General features: G+C 43.7%; 1 protein-coding gene and 1 long non-coding RNA gene across 4 annotated transcripts; one reads left to right on the top strand and one right to left on the bottom strand.

Annotated features, from left to right (window-relative positions):
- The first annotated feature begins 3,776 nt into the window (after window positions 1-3,776).
- Window positions 3,777-6,596, top strand: LOC134481074 (uncharacterized). 2 transcript variants are annotated; one of them, XR_010056290.1, is made up of 4 exons: window positions 3,777-4,032; window positions 4,576-4,828; window positions 5,440-5,596; window positions 6,463-6,596. It is a non-coding gene; the product is annotated as an uncharacterized LOC134481074 (long non-coding RNA). The 2 variants fall into 2 exon arrangements; XR_010056289.1 differs by having other exon boundaries at window positions 4,576-4,852.
- Window positions 6,597-9,808: 3,212 nt separating this feature from the next.
- On the bottom strand, window positions 9,809-25,628 carry Btnl12 (butyrophilin-like 12). Of its 2 annotated transcripts, XM_063270931.1 has the most exons (5): window positions 19,446-25,628; window positions 17,831-17,883; window positions 14,844-15,245; window positions 13,155-13,439; window positions 9,809-10,042 (listed from the first exon to the last, which is right to left on the bottom strand). In XM_063270931.1, the coding sequence occupies exons 2-5, from the start codon at window positions 17,880-17,882 to the stop codon at window positions 10,011-10,013; spliced, it is 771 nt and encodes a 256-aa protein (XP_063127001.1). In that variant the 5' UTR covers window position 17,883; window positions 19,446-25,628; the 3' UTR covers window positions 9,809-10,010. The 2 variants fall into 2 exon arrangements, with proteins under 2 accessions (XP_063127001.1, XP_017453655.1); XM_017598166.3 differs by having other exon boundaries at window positions 9,809-13,439.
- Between the last annotated feature and the right edge of the window lie 783 nt (window positions 25,629-26,411).

Here is a 26,411-nt window from a genome sequence, read left to right as displayed (position 1 = left end):
ATAGCTAAGAAATAGGACCAGCCTCGATGTCTATTAACAAATGAATGAAGAAAACGTGGAACGTATGTACAAGGATCTTCCTTCAGTTCTAAAAGAAGAAGAAGGAGGAGGAGGAGGCGAAGGAGAAGGCAGAGGAGGAGGAGAAGGAGGAGGAGGAAGAGGAAAAGGAGGAAGAGGAGAAGGAGGAGGAAGGAAGGAAGGAAGAAGAAGAAATCACGATATTTGCAGAGGAACAGATGGGTGAAGATCATTACATTAGGTTAAGGCATTGCGCATGCATGTGTGTCGGTGCGCATGCGTGTGCGTCTGTGTGCGTGCCTGTGCGCCTGTGTGCCTGAAAGAAAGAGGTAAAGAGAAGATGCTGGAATTCCTATGCCATGAAAGAGAAGGAACTATTTGAAGACATGAATAATGACAAAGTGACGTGTGCATGGAAATGACATCACTGAAACCAATTACCTCCTACACGATCTCAAATTTTTAATTAAGAAAATAAAGACAAAAATGTTACCGCATTCAAATACACCGTGAAAACGTCTCATTGCCCACACCAGCTGTTCTGTCAGGACAGCACTATTGGGCACAGCTGCAAAGATGGACCCGAGTTAGCACTCTATAATCCAATCGGCATCCATGAGCCTGGCCTTTGCATCCTGGGGCATTGCTGTAGGAGTCCTGCTCATGTCCCCATGCCCTCACAGATGGGGAAAGATCAGCCCATGCTCCTCATTCTGGCCCATGGCCGCTGGAAACAAGCCGTGCTGTGACCTATAGTACACAATGCTGGCGCTGCTCCCTGAGTCTGCCAGACTCCAGGCAGTACAGTGACTCTCCACTGAATAAACCTGGCTACAGAAAGGGTCTTAGTCAGGATAAACAATGCCAGACCCTAATACCACCCTGACACGATTCATCACAGAGGATTTCTCCTCTGTACACGTCATACTCTGGCTGTGTACTCACCACATACACACGTACATTTAAAAAATTAAAAAAAAAATTCACTGACCATGCTATTGCCATAGATTCCTGATTTCAAACCAGTATTCCGTTTTATTCTTCAAATTTCCATTCTCAGAAATAAAAGTTCACCCAGCTTAATAGACACCACGTCCGGGATCCCTTTTAAACCCTTGCTGACTTCTTTCAATCTCCCACCAGCCCCTGGAAATATTTCTCCTAGTTTTGCAATCTATATTTATATCTGTTTATGAGGTAAAAAGCACATTAAGACAACATAAACGAAGCACAATGCAGAAGGTGAGTCTTGTACAAGAGAAGTTTATTTTGCATTATTTAAGTATAAATTTGGTTTGCTTAGCTTTAACCTTAGAGCACCAGCGTCAAGCTCTCATCGGTCCTTGAACAATTAATAGGAGAAAGGAAAAATAAGTAGACTATGGATGAGGAGATAGATCTAAGCAGATGCTGGCAGACCCTTGGAGTAACTTTAGCACAGAGATGGGACATGAAGACACCCCTGGATAGCCAGCACCAGGCGCTATTACATACTGTGACCCGCACGCCTTGGGGCTGACCTGGCTGGGGTGACAGGGAGTGGAGATGCAATAGACACAAATGCAGAGAAGCAGGGATGGGTGGAGCTGAGATTGGTCCTGATGAAGATGCAGCAGCATCCTGGGAACTCAGGTGTTTGCTATTCACAGCTGAGGATGGAGGCAGGTTAGCTGACCTTGGTAGGGCCCCTCCGTTAGGGGAGCAGTCTCGGGCCACAGTTCATCTGGGAGGAAGACACTGTGGTTGATACTCTTGGTACCTACTGTCAATATCTACACACAGACCAGGGAGACTTGCCATTCTCCTGGATCTGAGGCGTCGGCATCCTTGACGCAGCCATGTTTATGTCAACAGAATACACTCACTCAGGAGGGTCATGTAGTCCACACATCTCTTGCTTTCTTCTTTTTTTTTTTAAGATTTATTCATTTATTATATATAAGTACACTGTAGCTGTCTTCAGATACACCAGAAGAGGGCATCGGATGTCTTTATAGATGGTTGTGAGCCACCATGTGGTTGCTGGGAATTGAACTCATGACCTCTGGAAGAGCAGTCGGGTGCTCTTAACCGCTGAGCCATCTCTCCAGCCCCCTGCTTTCTTCTTTCTTAACTGCTCCTGACGCAGCTCGACTTCTAACGCAGTTCTGTGCAGAGTCCAGAACCAACAGAGAAAGAAAGAAAACGCCTCTGCCTCTGGGCTCTCTTATTCAGGTCATCCTGCACAAAAACAGGAGAAAACTTGAAAACCGGTGAAGTCCTTCCCTGAAACATGCTTCTCTGGAGGCTGCTTGTCAGACCCGTACCTCAAAGACCGCTAGGACCCCTGTGTGTATGTGGTCTAAAATCTAGCCAGCTCCTACGTTTATGTGCTTATTCAAAGCCCTGAGTGGTTCCTTCAAGGCTTGTTAACACTTTCAAAAGCCAGTTGTCTCAGAAGTGTGTTCCTGCCTCTGGGTCAGCTCTAAGTTTGTAAGAGCCAGGCCACAAAGTCTTAGTACAATTCTTGTAGGCTTTGGCGAATCTCAGCACCACTTTCCAATTGATCTCTCTTCATGCCTTCGGGGCGGCTGTGTTAATTTGTTGATTGGCTTGCAAAGGATAGTTTAAGTGGATGCCAGTCCCTTCCTAAGGTACGGTACCCAGGAGCACATCTGCAGTTACAGCAGCTCCATGAACTAGGTTAACACTGTGCCTGGTCCTGACATGAGTCTGTAAATTCAGTCTTGAATAACAGGTAATCCCCTGGGTTGAGGTAAGACTTTGCCGTGCTTAGCCAGTCAGAACGAAGCCAGGCATTGTCTCCAAGGATACTCTGAATAAATCCTTGTGCATATGGAGCCCTAGGCCCATTGGCTATATAGGCTTGTTTGATCTTCTTTAAGGATTTGAAAAGCAGCGTCTCATGATAACACACCATTTGGTTTGGATTTTGTGGATCAGATCACACAAACACAGAAAGCGGTTAAAAATATTAATGTCTCTCCCAACTATCTTGCCTTAAATGGGGTTGCTGTGAAGGATTAAGTTTACATCACCTCAAAGCTTTCAGTGACCCAGACCCAAGGTGCAAAATCACTGTGGGTTGGTAACATTATTCTTATAATCACTTTCCTCAGTATCGGCATCTGAGGGGTCAGGTAAGTCAAGGCAAGGAGGGCATGTGAATCAAAGTTGCCTCTCGGTCTCTGCAGGTCCTGGTGACATCGTAAGAGCTGCAGCTGTCACTATCTGTGGCTTTCTCAGGGGCAGAGGGCCAGTCCTTTGTAACAGGAGTTAAAGTAAGATTCCATAAACCAAAAGTAAAACAGGAGTTCATTCTGAGGCTCCAGCTCTTAACTTTTCTGCCCTTTTTTCCCCAAGGAGCCAACTCTCCCTTCTTCTGGAAACCAAGCCTGCATCTCCTGAACACAGCCTAAGAATTGATGGAGCTGAAATGTTTTTAGGTTCTGCCCATGGTTCCTCTAAACCTTCTTCATGGTACTAACGTGTAATGGTGTGTTTCTAGATTATGCTTGCCTCATGGTTTACACCCAACACATATGACTGGCTCCTCCTTACCTGGATCGGTGCCCTTCTTACGGGAGCATTCCCTTGCCTGACGAACGTGAGTGCCCTGTGGTCAAGGTTCCTATTCAGGCACTGCTTGTGAAATCCTGCATGGCTTTGAGAATGACCTAATTGGAGCATCAGGAAACGAAGCAAGACAGACTTATGTCAAGAAGGCCTCGATGGAGTGAGCCATGCGCTCTGACAGAGACCCACCAGCAGTCCAGAAACTCAGAGCATCTGACTGTGGAGGTGGGTTTATTGTACAGAGCTGAATGACGAGGCTGGCTAACCTTGGCAGGACTTCTCGGTAAGGGAGTAGTGACAGGGTACTGGGAGGAGGAAGCTGCAGTAGATGCTTTCTGCACATGGTGCCAACACTTGGCATCGTTGATGCTCCTGCCAACAACACACATTCTCTTGGGACCTCATCCGGTTCCACAATTACACCATGGGATGTAACAGGTAAGTGTCGCTGTCTTAATAGGGGAATCTTCCTGTCAATAAGATACATGTGCATGATAAAAAAAATAATTCTTAGAGTCTATAAAGGAAATATAACAGATAAAATCATGTTATAGAACAAGCACATTTGCATGTGTGCTTATAACTGCTTTCAAAGAGCTTAGTTACACAATATACATTCGCTTGGAAAAGTACATATCTAAGTGAGTCAGCCTCCCTGTGCTGACGAACGCTCTGGTTACCAAGGAGGGGTATGAGGCTCCCTGTGGGTTTATTTTTCATTACTGGTTTTATTGTTCTCTTTGAGAGACTGGTATCTATCTATGGCTTGGACTCTTCTTGCTTGTGTTTGTGTGGTCTGGTGGCCTTTTCCCTCCAGGTCAGTAGTAATTATTTCTTCACGTCCTAAGCACTAGCAATTATTGTCTCCTACTTTGTTCATTCTTCCATGACCTATGTGTGGTATTCTGTTTTTTCTTTCTTTTTTCCTCAAACTTCCCTACTTATATAAGCCCACGTACCCATCTTTTCCTTTGTCATTAGCGTGTGCCACCGGGGAAGCCGAAGAAGAGAAAACAAGCACAGAATAACTCAAAAGCCCTCAAAAAGAACACCAAACAATCAAGAAAAAAAAAAACCTCTCTGGAGAGAAATCAGAACGTGGTGTAATGCAGCCATTACCAGAACCGAGATGTGTATAAGCCAAATCTAGAGTAGCAGTCTCGGGAATGTTCCAGAACCGAGTATGAGAAGCTCGGGAGAGGATCTGAACTGAGCCTCCTCATCCTACAATCTGGTCTGTTTCTAGTTCCTTTGTGAGGTAAAGTGGAGGCTAAGGTCAATAGCATTTACGTATCTTCTAAGCCTTCCCAAGCACTTTCGTTAAGTGATTGGACAGATCAGGACCCAGTGTGGGAGGGGGATAATGATCTCTGCCTTGTGAAGCCCATATTCCAGTAAGGAGAGGCAGATACCAGGATAATAAAAGGTAGATTATGTGATATGATAGAAAGCAATAAGATCACAAGATGAGGGAGATTAAGAGAATGTGGGATGAGAGACATCTGTGTTTTAGACTTTAGGCAGGGTCAAGGCAGTCCTCACTGGGAAAAAGTATAAAGAAAGGAAGTTGAGATTGGAGGGGGGATGGCTGAACTCGAGGGGGCCAGAGCAGCAGTGACGGGAGAGGGAGAAGTGATGGGCGGGACAGAAGTTATTCGAGGGGAAGTGTTTCTTAACAACCATGCTAAGACTTGGGTTTTACTCTACATGAGAGAAGGCCGTCTACTGTTGAGCGAATGGGGAAACTGAGTGCTTCTCACTCTGCCTGTGTGCCCAGTCCTTAAAACTCCTTCTGTATCTTTGTGTCAACCTGAATAATTCTCTCTTACACATTTGTACATTCAGTGATCCATGAAGTGGATCCTACAGTGATTCTGAGGGAGCGAAGAGTGTTGGATTTCCGTTGGGAAGAGTTCTGGTTCCATAGATACCACTCGAATCTGTAGAAAAGAAAGGCGTGTGCATGCGTTGTTGACAGAGGAGAACTGGGAAGTCTGAACAGGTGAAGGAAAACAGAATTGAGCAAATGTTTCTGCAGACCCTGGTGTGAGGCACGGAGAGAGGAGCTGGGAGGGAAAATGCAATCGGGGTCATCCCCCTGTCCTAGGGAAGTGTGTCAGCAGGCTGCATCCTCTTGTGAGCACATTGTACTAAAGAGACGAGTCTGAGAAACGAAATCAGCACTGTGGAGTCAGCATCGTGGCTGAGTTCTCTAAACCGAAGTCTGAGGTGGGATGTAGTGGTGAATGCCTCTAATCTCAGGAGACACAGGGAGGGAAGGGAGATGAAACACTGAGGGGTCGCCATGACTGCGCTGAATCCTATTCACTTCCGGATTTTCATACATTAAGGAGCACAGCTAGGAACCCAAGGACAGTTTCTCAGGGGCAGAGGGACTACCCCTGAGCAGCAGAGTAGGCAGCTGTTGCCCTTGGCAACTAGCTACAAGATGAAGAGGCTGAGGGTTATGATGTCTAGAGGAAAGAAAGCAGGCAGGACCAGCAGTGTTTGAGCAGCTGCCCCACGGGTGGGCCTTTGGGATATATAAGTTGATCAATTGTTCCTCCCATTTCTTTATCTGGGCCGCAGGTGTCATTTTCTTCTCATCCTGGGCCTAGGCTGGTTGTAAAACAGAGTTTTATCTCTAAAGCAATAAGGTTTAGGAGACCTCAGACTTTGTCCAGACATTTGAAGTACTTGCTGTCTATATCAGTGGCCATCAATAATTCTGTTATTTCCACTAAAGAATGTGGTCTGCCAAGGCTAAACTCTGGCACACCAATACTGACATACTCCTGACAGTCCCCTGGAAGCTCCAGGGCCTTCAGCTCATTCTCTTTCCTTCTGCCTGTGGCCCCAACACGTTAGATCAAGGAACGAGAAGACGATGAGAGGATTACAAAACTGAAGCCCGGCTGTGCTACGGGATGAGACCCTGTCTCAAAGGATGGGAGAGAAAGAAAGGAAACCCACCACAAACAACAAGCCAGACTCTACACAAGCAGGATTTTCCCAGCGTCCACTTAGAGGGAGTAGCACATATGGAGATGTGGAAATGGAGGAGAAGCGACCAGAGCTATAGATTCAGACCTGGGTCTGAATCCCACTCTGTACTCACTATTGTACCCCATCAAACAGATGTGCTCTACGTGTCTTTTGTTTGTAAAATGGAGGTGATAATCATCTGGATTTTATAGAGTTGCTATGGGAATCACAATAATGAAATGTAGTATTTAGAAAATCTAAAAGTCCTAATGTGCTAAGTACTAAGTATTTGCTGTTCTTATGGTGGAAGCCATCATTTTCTATAGAACAAAACGACAAGTCTTCAGAACCCTGATATGTCAGCTAAATGAGGCAAACATGTTAAGACCTTAGCATACAGTGAACTGCCCAAGGAAAAATAAATTAAAATAAATTACTATTACTATTATTAGGTTCTGGACCCCTCTAACTCCTATACCTACATTCTCGCCTCCCCACCTCCCTGCCTTGCTCTTTAAGAATTAAATGAGCTAATGTGTGTCAATTTAAAAAATTTCTGGCATACAGGAACTATTGTGTCAAGTATCGTGATTATCAACTTCTCCATTTCATACATTGCCTCAATTTTCATACTGGTCCTGTGTCAAAGATGTCTCCCAGATAAGGAATGAGTAGGCATATACTTAGGAACTTCTCCAAGACTAAAGAACTAAAAATAAAAAGAGTCAGGAATCACATCCACATACCTCCCATTCTATACGTTTTTCTTTTCTTTTTTTAAAAAATCTATTTATTTATCATATATGAGTACACTTTAGCTGTCTTCAGACACACCAGTAGAGGGCCTCAGATCTCATTACAGATGGTTGTGAGCCACCATGTGGTTGCTGGGATTTGAACTCAGGACCTTTGGAAGAGCAGTCAGTGCTCTTAACCGCTGAGCCACCTCTCCAGCACATTTTTCTTTCTTTCTTTTTTTTTTTTTTAAGATTTTTGTATCACCATGAAACATTAATTTCTAGTTCATGCTCCATATAATGAAATTGCTGACCTCACAGAATTAACACATGCATCTCCCAGCTATGACAGTTCTAATGACATCAGCACAGCCTCTCACTTTCAGGCCAGGCATCCTAAAGTGGTCCTGCTTTGTTTTCCCATAGATCTGAGCCACTGTTAGCACACACCTCAAAGCTTATCTTGAGAGTATAAATAACAGGGGGTAGAGGTGTGGCTCAGGGGTTAAGAGCACTTACCGCAAAGGGAGGATCAGGGTTTATTTCCCAACATCCACCATTAGGCAGTTCACAATTTCTTATAACTCCAGCTCCAGGGGACCCAATGCCCTCTGGTGTCTGTGGGCATCTGCATGCATATTGGTAACATAGCCACACAAGCAAGCATACATATGTACATACATACATATATATATACATACAAATAAATAAACGAGTATTTTAAAGGATAACATAAAAAGGAATATAGATATCACGTCTGTTCAAATGCACAGGTCCATCTCCCCGGTTTGTCCCCTTCCTGGAATATCCTTGCAGAAGTTTTAGAAGTGGATATATTCTTTTTTTTTTTTATGTTTTAAATGGTATTTTCTCTCCCACACACAGAAGAAATATTCTTGTCATTTGATGGGACTTGTTGCTTTCGACACATAACTGTTCATTAATTGTACATTGTATTGAAAGAGGTGAAACATATTTTAATCACAGAAGTGGATATATTCTTTATGCCCAATAATAAAATTATCACTCGAATCATCTAACTCACAAAATTAAGGTTTTGAGCCAATTCAAAATTTTGTTTTCCCGTGGAAGTGGAGCCCTCTCTGACTCTTTTGCCTGCTTTTGGGACCCTTTTCCTCCTGCTGGGTTGCCCTGCCAAGCCTTGATATGAGGGTTTGTGCCTAGGCTTCTTGTAACTTGTTATGCAGGGTTTGGTTGATGTCCCTGGGAAACCTGTTCTTTCCTGAAGGGAAACAGAGGAGTGGATCTAGAGGAAAGGGGAGGGAAGGGACTGGAAGGAGAGAAGAGAGTGCAATTGGATACACTATTTGAGAGAGTAAGTAAATTAGAAAATATTTCCAGAACAATTTTCTTTTCTTTTTTTTTTCCCTTAAGGTCTCATTACCATTTTCTCCTCTGTCTCTAACCTAAGTTTGAGTCCTGTGAGCTCAAAAAAGAGGAAAGGCCCAGCCACACCCAGGAAGATGCCCAAGTTCACACATGCTGATGTAACAATGTATCATCACCAAGAGGACTGGTTCATGGTTCAGAAGGATGGAGGGCCCAAGATTAAACTTCCGACAGATCCAGCATCTGACAAGAGCTCCCTTTGTGGTTCATACGCAGTACCTCTCATCTGTCCCCACATACTAGAAGGGACCAGGGACCCCTCTCACACCAACACTGATCTCATCACTTGCCTTAACCACCCAGCAACTTCCCAGAGACTCTATCTCTTATTTCCATTACTTTTACTGTAAAGATTTCAAAGAGTGAATTGGGGGAGAAGATAAAATTCAGACCGTAGCAGAGTGGTAAATTAAAATCTATTTACACAAAGCACAGAGACGGCAAAGATTTAGACATCTAGATACAATGAAGATAAAAATCACTGAGCTAACAGAAAAGTTCAAGATAGCCTCAGCTTTGAATAACTGATATTTCCGCAGCCTCTGTCCAGTAATTCTTAAAGGGACTTTAGCAGACATATTCATGATAATCTGGGGAAAGTGTCTCTTTATTAGTCTCTCCTTGGTTGGCAAAGTACCCAAATCACATCATTACCAAAACAAAGAAAAATCTCCATAGAGGAAGCATAGCGTCTACCCTCTGCTCTGAGCAGACATGGATGCACTCCCCGGTGAGACAGACACATGGCACACATTCCTCCAGAGTGTGCCTTCATTTTGCAATGAAGACTTCTGAATTTTACTCAGAATTTAACACGTTGGAAGAGTGACATTAAATAAAACAAATCTTTAAGCAAAAGAGAAAAACAAGGTAAAGAAGCCAGGCTCTGTTAATATGGAATCCTCTGGACTGATTGCCTTCTTAGTTTTGTTGGGGTGGGGGGTGATGCTGCTTTTGTTTGTTCGTTCTGCTTTGTTCTGAGTATTTTGGTTAGTAAGTATCCAAGACAAAAAAGAACAAGAAAACCCAGGAACTCCCTGACTAAAGACACGGCAGACTCCCAGGAAGACGCCATTCAAATCTTTTTTTTTAAAGAATTATTTATTTACTTTATGTATATTAGTACAATGTAGCTGTCTTCAGACACACTGGAAGAGCTCATCAGATCCCATTACAGATGATTCTGAGTCACCAAGTGGTTGCTGGGAACAAAACTCAGGACCTCTAGAAGAGCTGTCAGTGCTCTTAACTGCTGAGCCATCTTTCAGCCCCCATTCAAATCTTTTAATAGTAGTTATAGTCATTGAACCTTTTCTCTGAAAAGGGGAGGGGAGAGAAAGAAAGAAAACATAGATGTTAGTTAGTTTTGTATTAGAAGCAGGTCGGCAGCAATGCCTTCTTAAAGCCACACGAGAAGGTAAAAGTGTGAGCAAAGAATCCTTTGTTTCATCTGAGAATGGTAGCTCTCTAAGCGGGCTCTAAAAATACTCTTAAGAGTATTTTCTTAACTGCTGTCCACTTGTAAGATAAAATTTTGATTTACTAATTCATTCATTCATTTACTCAACAAATATTTTTGGAGAGCAATTGGAGAAAAATAAAAGGAAACAGGAAGGTTAAAAAAACTATTTCCTGTTAACACTCAGATAAAAGGAGAAACCAGTGTCATAGGCCCTGAGACTCAGGGTAGCCCCCCGCCCCTTGACTGCTAGGTGTGTGGGGCTGGGACAGATGGTGAGGAAGTTGGTGTCATAGGTCAGCCATTCACATCACATTCCAGGATGCTGTGCGGGAAATGATCTCAGACAAGGAAAGATTGCAGACTGGACTGCTCCCCTTCCTGTCTCTCTGCAAACGTCTAGCTTATGTTACAACCCTTCTGTTGCTCTCCTCATTCCTCATGGTTCTTGGGCTTAGCTGCTACTCTTGCAAGCCTTCCATGTCTCAATTCTTGGGGTCAGTGCCTATCCCATCTGCTCCATCCACTCTAGCCTTCTAAGCTCCTCTCTTCTAAGCTCTGTGCCTGCGTCTTATCTTACTCACCCACTGCATGCTTACTACTTAGATTACACCATCAGCAAGCCATACGACCATATAACCGGCACCCACACCAATGAGTGGACTATTGCCAGCACCCTAGAAATCTCTTCATGTTCTCCTGGTCCCTTTGGACCCCCACTCCCAGGGTTACCTCTATTCTGACTTCCTTCACACAGCATAGATGATTCTTCCTGGTATTGAGTTACATGTAAGTGGGCTCATTTGGTGACATACGACACCATCATGAGCTCATTACTGTGTGTTTCTTTCCCACTAACATTATGAAAGTTTCAGGAGTTTAAGAATCCATTATTCACTGGTGTGTGCCTAGAAGGATATGGCGCAGGGATGGAGCTCAACAAATATTTGATGCGCAAAGGAACAAAATATTGAACAAATAGAAATGACCCTGAGAGAAGTGCTTCAGTCTTGAGACAAGTCTTGGGAACCGGTCAGGAGCTTGTGGCACAGATCAAGAAAAGAAAGGTATTCCAAGAGCAGCAGAGACTGCACAAAGGGATGGCACTATAAGAAAAACAGTCCAAAAGCCACAGGAATTGTAAACCCAGAACAACCAGCCATGGCTGTGTGAAGAGAACCTATAGCTGCAGAGCTGGGAAAACAGGCAGACACCAGATTTCAGAGGCCCTGTATAAGTAAATCAATGAGAAGATGGCCTTTTAGGAATTTCTATGGGTATTGAAATTTAAGGGGACTAAGGAAAAACAGCAGTATTTTTGAAGTCAACTCATTAATCATGTATCCTGGTGTTCTCAGAAGAGAGTCTGAGGCCCACTGTAACATTCACAGACAACAAGCTCTCCTAAATGTGTAGGAAAGACTTAGAAGTCTGGCAGATAAGTGAGCTCCTCTTTTTCCCTTTAAATTTCCCCAGCTCACATGGGAAATGTGAATGGACTGAGTCTCTCTGGCTCATCCTGTTTTGTCAGACTAGGAAAAGATGGGAGCTCTGCCACCCTCACCCGGAGGAGACTCTATCCCCACACAGAGAAGACAGAGGCGCTCTGGGTCTCTTTACCACACACAAAGGTCTACATCATACACCAAACTTGAGTGTAGGTTAGAAGCAGGTGGAGGCCATATCAAAACTCAGTACTAGGCTCCCCCAAGACTTACCACAGGTCACAATGGGACCCAAGAACTGACCTGTCCTGGAGTTCCCTGTCATGGCCCTGCTGCTGGCCTGAGGAATTATTACCCTGCCAACTTTGCTGGGCAGAGTCTCACCAGGTGTCCTTTTTCTTCTTGCAGAGATGTGAATTCTCCAACCCTATCATTCCCGAGCTTCAGCTTTTCCTTGTCTTCTAAGTGTTTCCCCTACTATAATTTATCAGATAAAATATAGGACGTCCAGTTAGATTTAATAACTAATACTAGCAAATCTCAGATATATAATATTCGACATCTTGGTTACCTGAGATTCAAATTTTGTGTTCTTTAGTCAAGAGTTTGGTCAAAATATTTAAAGTCCTAATTTCTTCGAATAGAAAGGGACAGTAAAGGGAATTATCTTGCTGGGTTAAGTTACAGAATTAACCTATGTGGGCTGGGGAGATGGCTGAGGGAGCATGAAGCTCTGAGTATGGGTTTCTAGCATCCAAACGAAACTTGGGTGCAGCAGCGGCCATCTGTAATCCCAGCCCTGGGGCGTCAGGCAGATTCCTGGAGCTTGCTGCCCAGTGACGGTATCCGAACAGATGAGCTTCAGATTCAGTGAGAAATCCTATCTCAAAAATAGAGAGAGGGCCACGGTGTACAAACCTTTAATCCCAGCACTCGGGAGTCAGAGGTAGGAGGATCTTCGAGTTCCAGGCCAGCCTGGTCTACAAAGTGAGTTCCAGGACAGCCAAGGCTACACAGAGAAGCCCTGTCTTGAAAAAAAAATAAATAAAGTGGAGAGCAACTGAGGAAGAATAGCAGCACCGGTCTCTTTGGCCATGCTTACACACATACATATATGCATATGCATGCACAGAACACACGTGCACACACAGACACATGTACACACACATATGTAAGGTTCCAGCCACGCGGTTAGTGGCCAATAAATGGCGGCTATGACTACTCAGAAAGCTCTTGTGTTTAGCAGAGGAACAGAAGCCTCATCAGGAGTAACGGCCACCTCTGTCTGGCCAACAGCTGTTATTCCCCGGAGCAAGTCCCTTTTCTAACCCATCGGGACTCCATCTCGCTACCGTCTGACCCCAGGCTACAAACTCATGTTGGGGGGGGGGGTTCTTTAAATCTCCAAAGTGCTCAGAAGTGCCTGCTGCACTTAGTGTTCAGTAAATATTAATGGGGGTGGGGAGTGGCTTCCACGTGGTGAGACGCCGCCCTTTCCCTCCTTCCCCTCAGACCAGCACTTACTCGGGTACCGCCGGATGGATCTGATTGGCCGGTTGTTTTCGTTCGTCTCTGTGATGTGGCAGACGTATTTTTCATTTAACTTGACTGGATATCTGAGGACAGAGTATACTCTGTACAAGCCGTTCATCTGCTCCTCCAGGATCTCTACCGTACTGTGGTTACTCAGGTCCCTCTCTCCCCGGTCCAACCAGGTCACATTGGGTGTAAGATACCAGCCTTTGGATGTGCATGTAACCACGTCTTCATCATCCATCTTGTCAAACCTCACCTGGGGCATTTCAGAATCTGGTTGGGAAAAAAACAACAACAAAATAATTAGTTCTTGTTTTGTTTTAGTCCCGGGAGGCTCAAGCCTTCAGGGTTTATATTCACCCTGAAGGAGACAACATGTTCTGAGGTCTGCTGTAGAGAAAATTTTGGCCCCAGCATAATGAGAGAAACACAGGACACGGGCTCTCTCTTGCCACCTAGGCCTTCACTAATGCGGTCTTTATTTGGAGGACCTTTCCTTCTTCCTGTGGGTTCATTCCAGACTCTCCACTGACCTCAGATGCCTCAACGAGAATCACAGAAGAGTCTGTGACCACACCACCCTGAATAAACCAGATGTCACCTGACTTCGGAAGATCAGCCCCACTTAGGACTTGATAGGCTAATCACAGAAGCTAAGTAATAAATGGGACACATTCCTGTAACTTCCCCTACTCAGAAGGATGAGACAGGGGGACTACTGTGAATTCAAGGCCAGACTGGCCTACATAGAAAGATCCTGTCTCAAAAAAGAAACAAGCAAACAAACAAAAAAACCCCAAACAAACAAACAAACAAACAAAACAAAACAAAACAAAAACAAACAAACACAAAAAAAACCGGAGGAACAATTTTCATTGCCTTCCCACCTCTTTCCCCTCTTACTCTAGAGGGAGGCAGCCTGGCAGAACCCACAGTACCATGGGCTTTCTGTCTGAAAGGACAGTTTTTCATGCAACACTGGATGGTAAGGGTCCCTGTGGGCATGTGGATTCAGCCCAATCACTGTTTTTAAAACTACTTTTTGGATTTAAAATTTTTAATTTTATGTATATGGGTTGTCTGCACATGTAACTATGCACCACGCTCACGGAGGCCAGGAGGGTGGTTAGGTCACCTGGAACTGGAGTTACAGACCACGTGAGCCATGTAGGTGCTAGGAATCAAACCGACGCTCTGAAGAAGCCGTCTCTGAAACCTGTGCTTTAATCGTGAGAAGAGTAAAGCCTTGAGAAGGCCCAGTGTCCTCCAGGAACAGAATTCCAGCCTCCTGATTCCCAGTTCAGCGGCATTCACACTAAACTGTGTCAGACCTTAGCACTTCCTAGGGGACTACTGTTGTATCGGATGGAGTCGTGGGGACAAGAAGCGGGAAGTGGAGGGGGCAGTTGCTATGTGTGACACTTGGGATTCAACCAGTGCAGCTTTGGTTACCCTTTGGTTCATTCCTGTTAAATTAGTGAGTGATACACACCGGTACAGACATAACACCTTTTTTTCCCCTCAGAGAAACCGTTTTTAGCTAAAGTAAATTGATACTCCTCTAGGGATAAAGTAATCTGAGTTAGGAAAACGAGACCACCCGGAGAGAAGGTCTGGAGCCTGTCCCTGTGGACCAAGAGCAGACTCAGAGGCAATGTCACCTGAGACGTTCCTTACCTTCCACTATTAGCTTGACGGTACTCTCTCCTCTCCCATTGGGGGTGACAGCGCTGCACTTGTACAAGGCTTCGTCCAAGAAATCCACGTTTTGCAGTAGAAGGGACAGGACACCCTCTGAGATTTCACTGTGGTCCACAGAGACTCTTCCTTCGTATAAGGCGTTTTGGTCTTCCAGTTGCTCTTCATTGTTGTAAAACTGGTAGACCACCTTGGTGAAAACTTGAAAGAAGTCGTAGTACCTGAAAAATCGATAGAATTCCCGGTCTTCCACGTCATACTCTTCTATGATATCTTCTCTTTCCCAGTAAAACTCAAGGTTCTCTGTGCCGTCTATGAAGGAGAACTCGCAGTCAAGAATCACGTCAGTGAACGGGTGGACCCGAACCTCTTCTGTTGACACTGGATAGCCAAAGAAGAAATAAAGTTAGCAAAGCCACTGACCACAGCGTGGGTTAAGGAACAACGCTGTGACACAGGTGACACAGGGTAGTTACTGAAGGAGACCGACTGTTTACAAAATCACTAGAAGGCTAGAGAATTGTGCCCAAGGAAGATGAATCTTGTCATGGGTGTGATCGGCCCCGGCCTTCTGCCAGGCATAGAATGACACAGCAGAGTAGACCCGTCAGAGTGGACCTGTGGCAAGCTGTGTTGCCACGGATGTTGGCTCCAAAGCCAAGCTGTGCTTGCCAGGCTCTCACTGGCAGAAGGAAACTGTCCCATGCACTGTGCGCCGTAACCTTTGCATCCTCTGTCCCTTGCCAGCTCAGCCCTTATGTAAACATGTCTGACTGAGGGAGGGAGCAGGCGTCACTCCCAGAACCTTCATGTCAAAACGATCTTGAAATTGTTCTTTACTCTCTGCTTCAGTAATCTAGGAAGTTGCGTTGGGATGTCAGAAAGATGGTTAATATGTGAAAATCCAGCAGTAAACTAACCTATTCTACCTGACACAAATTCCTCCCAGACAGGGGCCTGACGGTTGTGGTTGTGGGGACCACAGCCATGGACAACTCATGGGTTTTTAGCCTGGTATAGAGTACTGGCTGTGGTAGCAGAGAGAGAGAGAGAGAGAGAGAGAGAGAGAGAGAGAGAGAGAGAGAGAGAGAGGACAGAGCACCTGACTCAATATTTTCAAACTGTTTCCATTCTGAAGTTGCCAATAGCAACAGAGAAAGACCGTAGCTTGCCTAACCCTAACCCCCTCCCCGGTTCCCAGGAACCCAAGTTGCTCATGGTTCCAAGTTGAGACACCTGTAGCAATTCAGAAGGAAGAGGTCTCTCAGTTTATGCTTATTTTGTATTTACAATATACTAAACATAGTATAAGACCTTTCTTTTCTTTATTTAACTTTAATCTGCGATCCACACTGAAGCAGACCCTCTAATCCTAAGGGTGGGTCATGCAGGGACACACAGTTCACCTCGTGGGTGGCAGTAGACTCAGCTGAGTCCCTGGACTCTGGTTCCAAAGCTCTCCCTCTGAAATGTGCCCGTTCAGCTAACAGCAGTCATTCTTTCTAAAGCTGACGAGCAAATCAACTACCAAGGAAACGGATGAACAGATACAAAGAAGGGCAAGATAGAGGGCACAGCATAGGAAAGAATGTGTTGTGTCGTGCCTGGAAAGATGGGTTTGCACATTTTTAACAGCAGTTTTTAAAACCCTGGTCTAAAAAAAATGACAAATCCGAGCTTTAGTTCGAAATAACTCCTTACTAACCATGTGGCACCGGGCGGCTTCATCTCGGTATATAATTAGGATGTCACCTGCTCCAGGCGGTGGTGAAATACCTTGGGGTTTTAGTGACTGTTTTTATATGGCATGGCTCAGTCATCTTCCACAGGGACACAAGGAAGAGAACAGATGAGTACAGCTGCACTCACTCCAATCTCTCCCATAAGAATATGTATTCTGCTCCTTGAACTTAGCATTTAGCATTCCACCTAGGAGGTCTTGCTACAGCTGTACCCCTAACAGCCTTGGAATGAAAGGCTTCACAGTCTAGAACCTCAAAGTGCCAGCCAGTATATAAAATGTCGTTAGCGCTCGCAGCTGCAACCTCTTCAATCTCATGAGAATCTACATTCTTTCTAATGGCTTGGGTAGCACTGTAGTGTGACTGTCAACTCACTTCGCCTTTGTCCCCTTTCCCTACACTCGCACAGACTCACATGTGTGCTCAGACACAGAGACACATGCACGAGCACGCACCTCAATCATCACGTGAAAAAAGCCAAGAAATATTGCCCAGCGAACCAAGGCTTGTATTAAGTCTTGTATTATCTGTGAGGTCTAAAGGTAGCTTCAAACTGATGCTGCCCATCAGAGACCAGAGCCACTGAGAGAGGGCCCTGTGAGATGGCATGCCCCTTAAGGACTGTAATGTGTTCGCTCACCGTGTGGAACAGTTACCTTGCAGAGTCTGCACAAAGCAGCCGTTTACAAACTTTTCCAAATAAGCTTCGCTTATATATTTCAGGTTAGATCAATTCCATTAACAGTTTCAAAACCTGTGCCTGGCCCATCGCCAACATTTTTGCAGACTTGAGTACAAAAAGTTTTTAAAAGACCAAATATTCTGATACTGTAAAACTGGGAACTTTTCAAAGTCACTTGAAGGTGGGGGTTCTGAGTGTGTTTTCATTTCTGTTGGGAAGATTGCACTAAACATGGTGATAAAGTTAATGGTGTGGCTACGGCTCCAAACGGACAAATCAAATTTGGAGGGAGGGGTTTCTCACTAAAACAGAATTAATGATCTTTTACAGAATGTATATTGTACTCTCCCACCCATCTCGTCATGTTTTGTGAGGCAAATATGATATTTGTCTTTCATATTTAGCAAATAACAAGACTGAGATTTGAAGAGATTAAGTCATGCGCTTGGTTGGTCATTTTTATTTTCATTATTTTTTTAATCGCTGTCCTCACGATCTCCAAAATGGTTTCAGAAATTCAAAGTTTTTGAAAAATCACTCACCTGCACCATGAAGAAGTAGAAGTAGGCTAACCCACACCAAAAAGAAAGCCATTCTGTGGGGAATAAAGGGTAGAAATTTGCTTCAGTTAACAGAAAACCCAGGCCCACAGTCACAGCCACAGCCAACCTGTATGTTCCAGACCAAGTGAAGGCGCCCCCAACAGATAGGTTTCTCTCACTTGTACTCCATGTGTGAATGTCAACTAAGTCACTCCACCCCACCATTTGAGGAGTTCTAACACAGAAGTACATCTGTGTGTAGATAAAGACACCCAACACTCAAACCGGGTCCAGCCTCTCCCACTTGGCTTCATTTCTAATTATTTCTCCACACTTTAAGTTCCACTAACACATCCCAGCATCATGGTGCCATACCCCCAACACACAACACACACACACACACACACACACACACATGCACACACACATGTGCACACACACATGCACACACACATGTGCACACACACATGCACACACATGAACTACTCGCACATAAAGGTGCACACATACATACATACATACATACATACATACACACATACACATGCACACACCCGTACACACACACCATTGCCTGGATTATTACTGATATCATTTAAGGGGTAATATGACAGATAACAGCTACCAGGGCTATTGCCAAATGTCATGGAGGAAAAGTTCTAAAAATACAAAGTGTTTTTCATAACTCAACAAGATTTTATCAACTCTTTCTGACACGAAAGCTTTTCATGATTAAGAAAGACAGACTCCCGGGCTTTCCGATTGCCTTCGACCCCAGGTAAGCAGAATTTTCACCCCTCTGCAGCTCCTCTGCCCTCTGCACCGCTGTGTAATTCTTGTACCCATTAATAAAGTTTGTTTTCAGTTGGACATTTAGTTCAGTGGTAGAGCGCTTGCCTAGGAAGCGCAAGGCCCTGGGTTCGGTCCCCAGCTCCGAAAAAAAGAACCAAAAAAAAAAAAATAAATAAATAAATAAATAAATAAATAAATAAATAAAATAAAAAAAATAAAGCTTGTTTTCAGTGATCCTAACGGGAACGTGGGTTTAATGTAAAATAATTTTTACTAGACGAGAATATTGAAATCACCTTCAACTTATCTACTTTGCCTTATAACTGTTTATGCTCACATCTAACTACAGATCTACCAGGCCGATCGTTCCTCAAGAATGGAACTAGGCACTCCTCTTATTTAAAGTATCTACCAAAGTAGTTCATATATTTTAGATCCAATAAATATTCATTAATAGAACTAAATGAATCTGGCTTAATTTTTATTTTGACAAAGTTGCACTGTCCATAGTGGGGGGAAATAAAACAATCGCTCCACAAGACTCAAAACAATCAAACGAAAGAGATTAATTAACTAGTACTAATGAGAGCCCATTAATCTAAAACAGAAAATTCCAGCCAAGAAGTCAGGCCTTGCCTCCAGTGGTCTGTCTGGTTTGCAGAAAAACCACAGAGAGGTCTATGAACCATCGCTGTGGCAACATGATTGTTAGGGGACCTGACACAGTCGGAGTAGACACCTCAACACTTCAGTTACGCTGTGAGATGCTTGACTGACCAGCCATTCCTCTCAAATAGGCATTCACTTTAGGCAAAGAACTTACCTGTATGCCAGCTGGTTTCTCTGATCAGCCAGGTAAGAAGCAAGTGAGGCGGGACCAGCAGGTCTTCAAAGGGATAGTTGTGTTGCAGTCCTCAGGGAGAGGGCTGGGAGGCACGGCTATTACCAATCTGTTGCCACAGATGTTCAGTAAGGAACTGTGAGAAGACAGTATTTCTACAGCTGTAGTTGTTAGCTTTAAAGTCTTTCCAGGGGTCGTGATGAGAACTAAAAAGAAAACTGTAAACCCCTGCTGGCCACTTGTTCTAAACTCATTTTTTAAGTCAAAATTTTGAAGTCTAATAAAGTAGTACGTGAGAAATATTTGCTGTATAATTTGGGTGGAAAATAAACAAAGTACAAAGGTTTAAATGCACATGGTGTATGATGTCAGCCTTGTGAGGGGAAACTGTGTGCTCATGGAAGAAGGAAAATATGTCATCACGATACTAGCACTGGTTATTTCCGGGTTGTGGGGCTTCAACTCTCGTACTTTCATTACAGGTTCCTGGATTAGTGAGATTTTCTATTACATTATAGCCAGGACTATAAGTGGGAAAATAAGAGTGACGAATGTTCCACACATCCTGTGGTACGAGAATGACCATCCAGAAAGGAGTGAGCAAAGGAGACTTCTCCCTTAGTCTCCTCCTCGTCAGTAAGTACAGATCGTGTCCTACTGAAGCCTCATCCGTTAACACACAGACTCACATTCAGTAATGGAAAGTTCTTTATTAAGGCATCTGTCTCTCTCTCTCCCATCCACAAACCCCTGAATTACTATTATCCCGTCTTAACTGGGTCGACTGCAGCCTGACCCTCAGAATAGTCCAGGATGAGAGTAAGCCCGTCTATCTGTTAGCACTCTTTGTAGCAGGGCAGATAACATGGTGACAAGAACTGCAGGTAGCCTCCAGCTGGGAGTCACGAAGGATCATACATACCCTTTGTGCTCATGTATGACTGACTTCTTTCACAGATAGATTAGCATAATGTCTTCGAGAGTAACAAGTATTAACTTCTCTTTGCTCAACAGTATTCCACTCACTGTATGGGTGGATCACATTTGATCAATCCTCTATCCATTTCTGGATTGGGGGTTGATTCCAGTTTTCCATTGCCATGAATATTGCTATTATAAACGTTCATGTGTGCATGCTTGGGATGTCTTTCCTTTTGTATGTTCTCTTTGGTATATTCCTGAGACTGGGACTGCTAGGTCATGTAACTCCTGTCTTAAGCCTTTTCAGACTGTCCTGGTGGGTTTCCAAAGTGACTAATCCATTTTTCATTTCCACCGTCAGCCTGTGTGACAGATCATAGCCTGTGAGCCCATTGTTCACACATGCACAGCACTGGTTGCTATTTTACCTTTTCTCGGTGGGCATGAGTAGATCATTGTGGCTTTTATTCATGTTTCCCAGATGACTAACAATGTTTATCATCTTTTCCTGTGCTCAGGTGATATGCAGATATTTGTTTCCTTCTAAAATTGCATTGTTTTCCATGATCTGTGCTGTCTTTCTATTCCTACGCAGGAAGTCCTATGCACTTAAAGGCAGCGTGGTGTTTCGAATTGAGATATTTTCCCATATTCTTGGATACCTAAATGCTTAATTCCCAGTTGGTGACATTATTTGGGTAGGCCGAGGAGATGTGGTCTTGCTGAGAGAAGTATGTCACTGGGGGTGGGTTTTGAGGTTTGAGGTTGCAAAAGCCATGAACCCTTTCTAGTGTGCTGTCTTTGGTTTTCCTGTTTAGGGTTCCTGGTTTCCGAGATGTGAGCTCTCAGCTGGGGCTACCTGCTACCTCTGCTCCGATAACATGGACTGAAAGTGTAAGCCAAATTACACTTTTTTTGTGTATACATTTTTTGTCCTTTTTTTTTTTTTTGTCTATACATTGTCAGTCATGGTGTTTTATCTCAGCAACAGAATAGTAACTAAGCCAGGCGGTGGTGCAATGTTTTAAAAAATTATGACTACTCTAAGTAAAATCCCATTGTGTTACCACCCAGCTTCATCATATCTTGTAACTTGGAAAGTTAAATTCTCCCACATCTTGATTCTAATGTATGTAAAATGGTATTAATACTGTCTAATCTATAGTTTGGAGATGACATTGAGGAAAATATTGATCACAAAGTCCATAGGACAGTATATGGCACTTGGAACCAATAAATGTTACCTTTTTAATTTAAAAAAAAAATGTGTGTGGTATTTTGCCTGTATGTCTGTCTGTGCCCTTGGAAGCCAGAAGAAGGCACCAGAGCCCTCAGGACTGAAGTTACAGGTGATAAGGAGCTGACACTTGGGTGCTGGGAGTCAAATCTAGGTCCTCTGGAAGAGCAGTCAATGCTCTTAACTGCTGAGCCGTCTCTCCAGCCGCTATTTTTAGTAACTATACTTTTCAATGTATATTCACATACAGACAACTAGGTACCTCCCAACAGCTGCCTAGCAACAGCTTACATCATTCCCTCCAGGTGTGACCCAGGTACAGCAGCTTATGAAGAGGGCCGCTCCCTGTCCTAGCCCCCTTCTTTCACTCTCTTTCTCTGTTCCCATGGGTCCCAGGCCAGCCTCACTCTCTCTCCTTCTCTGTCCCTTTCTCTGCCTCTACTCCTTTCCCAGGTTCCCACTCCCTCCCCTTCCTCCACAATAAACTTCATCAGGTCTGTCACGTGGTGTGATTTTTTTCAGGGGGATACCTTGGCACGGGCCTGCCAGGTACCCCTTTACTCCCACTGCTGCATTTATATTTCATAACAATCTGATCAATGAGTATTTGTAAATTAATAAGTTGGGAGTTTATTTTAGATCATTTGCCATTGAGTTAAGACTCAATGGAAACTCAACATAAGAATGAAATTGGCCAGCCACGATGTTGCATGACTTTAGTCCCAGCTCTTGGGAGGCAGAGACAGGTGGATTTCTGTGAGTTCAAGGCTAAATTCATATAGTGAGTGTCTGGACAGCTAAAGCAAGCTACATAGTGAGATGCTGTCTCCTCAAAACAATGTCAATTTAGTTATGAAATACAGGCTAGGCAAGTAATTAAAATAAGAAGATATAGAGTCACTCAAGCCCAGGTTTTAGATGGGGAAAATAAATGCTTAAAATGAAGTAGACCCAGTGGTGGTATCATGTAGTACTAATAAATACTCAGCCAAAGATACTCACATGCAGAAAGATCATGGTATCACCTGGGTTTTCGAAATAGAGTCCAACCATCAATAGGGAAGACTTGCGTGAGAAAAGGCGTACAGCAAACCACTCAACCCATCAGTTCTCCAGCAAGAACAAACTGAAGCTGGAGGTGAGCTGCTGCTAACTGAACCGACTTTTAACCGTCCGTAAACTCACTCTGAGCCCCCTGGAAACACAGAGGCTGACTTCTTAGGATGCACTCACATACTCCAGTCTCCAGCAAAAGTACAACGACTACGTATGATTATGTATGCTAGCGTGAGGAATTACATTATTTTTGTACACCCACTGAAATGATAATTAAAAGATAAGTGGAATTGCTAGCGTTTTACCTACCTTTAGTTTTGTCTCAATGGGGAACCACTGTTCTGTGCTTGTTTGTTTGGACAGGGTCACTATGTAGCCCTGACCAGCCTAGAACACAGTATGTACACTAGGTTGTGCCCAGACTCACAGAGATCCACCTGCCTCTGCCTCCTGGGCGCTAGGACTAAAGTAGTACACTACTGTGCCTGGTCCTGAGTCACTGAGTTCTTTTTATATTTGAACTATAGTGATAGGAAGATGAAAGGGCTCTAATCTATCCTAGGGGTATATTGAAACCAAAATGAAAGGGATTCTGCAGTGGAAGTAATTCCAAACCCTGTGTTCCACTCTGAGCATTTGACCTTCATCTGATAGGCAATGGTAGCCCTTGATATCAGCAAGTCTTTGCACATAAGTTTCACAACTGGCAAAAATTACTGGAACTCTCTGTGTCTCTTTCCAGTCTGCTTCCATGGTTTCCCCCTGGGTTCCTTGGGTTAAATTCCTAAAAGAGAATGGGAATTGCACACATGCGCACATGTACACACTTCTGAATGCCTTCGTTCTGTCAGTGTTGTTCAAATGATGATCTTCCAGGCAGTCTACAGATGACCTCTCTGATCAACTGTGGTCCTAAAGTAGGGCCACACAACAAAAGCGTAGCACCTCAAATTTTGTTTTCAACTAGATGCTTGCCAACTAAATTTTGGTCTACTCTGGCTGGTGTCTGATATGCGCAGAATTCCCAATCTCTATAAAGTCCCTATGATTCTAATAATCACAATATTTTGCCATAAGTAGGGAGATGGCTTTTGAAATTCTGTCTAGTCACTATCTGAAAAATCTTATCATTCTGAATGAGGGAAAAAAGCACAGGGGCTAGGTTCAATGAAGCAGTGTGTCGTAATTTAAAGGTCACGGACTTTGGAGTCACACAGATGTAAGGCTGAATTTCTACAACGGCTGTCACTATTTATGTCATACAAGACATTTACTCTTTACTTCTTAGCTTAGGTTTCCTCCCCCTCTGAAATGGGGTTAAAATGTAATTTATCTGACGTAGAAAATAAAACTAAGTGTCAAGTTCTTGATAAATGGAGATGCTTAATAGACGTTGGTCTGCTTTTAATTAAAAACGTTTTTAAATATAGTGCAACTCAGAAGCTGAGGCACTTTGGGGGATTGGAGATACAGTCGTAAAGGAGGTGTTCCTATCAGGGACCTTTCGACCCAACCTAACCAGAGAGAGAGAGAGAGAGAGAGAGAGAGAGAGAGAGAGAGAGAGAGAGAGAGAATGAACCAGCCAGGAGAGTCAGATGCACTAGTCCAATCAGTGAAAATTATCTGAAAGAAATTAAAGGGAAATAAATCAGACTCAGAAAGACAAATGTCCCACATTACTCTCATACATTGATATAGATTTTAAAATCTATCTCTCTCCACATGTAGAAAAGATACAAATATAGGTAGGGGTGTGTGTGTGTGTGTGTGTGTGTGTGTGTGTGTGTGTGTGAGAGAGAGAGAGAGAGAGAGAGAGAGAGTATGTGTGTGAGTGTATGTGTGTGAGTGTGTGTGTGTGTGTGGACTGAGTGGAAGGAAGAAGGATTTTGTTTGAAAGGGAGAGGTAATGAGAAAAAAAATCAAACACTGCAACCCTCATGCAGAACATAGTGCGTATAACATGAGAACCAGAAATGGGTTGTCAGGAGGGAAGGGTTGCTGGGGGGGGCAAGGGAGAGTGAGGGTGGATTGAAGGGGCAAAGGTACAATGGGGAGCATTATCAACAGTGAATGGCAGGGAATTCAATATAGGAGTTGTGCGCCCTATAATGAAAATAGAGTCCTTTTCTTTCCACAGAGGCCGATTCTGATTGAGGAGATACACTGTTTACATTGATATTGATAGCTTGTTATAGCTTCAAAAAACAACGCCATGTTCAACTTTTAGAAGACAGTTTCTGTTCCGTGATCTGTTCACATCTATCCCAAATTCAACAGTTATTGATAATTCAAATTCTTACTAAAGTAGGCCATCCTTCAACTCTTCAAGCAGTATACTTAAAATTTATCAGTTTGCGTCTCTTTGCTACAGCTCCATTTTCTACCCTCTTTCCTTCACTGTTTATTAAAAAGGGAGTTTCTGTCCTATTCAGGACTTTCTGCTTAGCTTCAATGTCTATTATTGAGATCATCTTTTCCCTATTGCCTGATGTGTAATTTTAGCTTTTTCTGATGCCCTTTTCCTCATTTTACATTGTTACTGTTTAATTGTTGTTTTTATCGAGGGTACACATTTTTAAGGCATTAAGTATTCTTGATCACAGTAGGGTTCCTTCTAGAATATTATTTTGATCAGATATCTTCAAGACACTTGCAGATTTATTTATTTTTAGACACGGTCTCTCTCTCTCTCTCTCTCTCTCTCTCTCTCTCTCTCTCTCTCCTAAAACTGTAGAGCAGGCTGACCCTCAGAGATAGTCCTACCGTTGCCTCCTGAGAGTTGAGATTAAAAGCAGGTACCACTGTGCCTGGCACACATTTTTTAATTCCACCCATGGGTTGTTAAACTAACAAACTATATCCTTCCAAGTCAACTCAACCATAAAGCTTAGCTGTGAAGAAACATGAAGTCTCTCATCTACAAAACCGAGGACATGAGATTATGTTCTTTAGGGAAAAAAGCAATTTAATCCCACTGGTTACCACATAACCTTGTGACTTTCTTGTACTTAAGCTCAGTAAGAAACGCTAAGTAGTTCTCTCATTTCCATTAATGACTTTAAAATTACAAAATGTAATCTCAGAAAAGGTTGAAATTGAAATGGGATCAGGATGAAAATACATCTACTGGAATTAGTGAATTAGGGCCAGAGTCAAGAATTTCCCAGTTAAATTCTATCTAGGACTCTCTGAATGCTTTCTCCATCTGAGCTCAGTGTAAACTAGCTCAAATCAAGGGACCTCCTCTATCTGCTCCCACGAGAGACCAAAGCCCACAGGAGTGATTCTGTAATGGATGTGAGCAAAGTTCTTATTCGACACACATTGCTTTTGTTATTTTGGTTTTTTGAGACAAGTTTCTCTGCATAGCTGTGGCTATCCTGGAACTTGCTCTGTAGACAGTGCTACTACTTTAAAAGACAAAGGGCAAGTAAGGAAGGGAAGGAAAACTTTAAGCAAGTTTTCCAGATGGGGCGACTGCAATCTCTCTGCCTTTGGCTTTAGCTTCGAAGAGGCCTTTGTTCTTTCCCTTGTAGCCCTGGTTAGCCTGGTACTCGCTATATAGGTCAGGCTGGCCTCAAACTCAGTACACTTCAACATTTCGGAGTGGGGACTAGGGGCGTGGGTCACCAGTCCGCTCTCCTGCAGACTTAAATTCTCGGGCTACGTTCCAGTCATGGCTGCTCTCTCTGGATCCGGCAGAAATGGGGGCCCTGTCTCAAGTGAGAACAAAG

The sequence above is a fragment of the Rattus norvegicus genome, chromosome 11 (genome assembly GCF_036323735.1).
Source record: "Rattus norvegicus strain BN/NHsdMcwi chromosome 11, GRCr8, whole genome shotgun sequence".
Taxonomy (NCBI): Eukaryota; Metazoa; Chordata; class Mammalia; order Rodentia; family Muridae; genus Rattus; species Rattus norvegicus.
The sequence above is the reverse complement of the archived record's forward strand: the minus strand, read 5'-3'. Positions and strand labels throughout refer to the sequence as shown.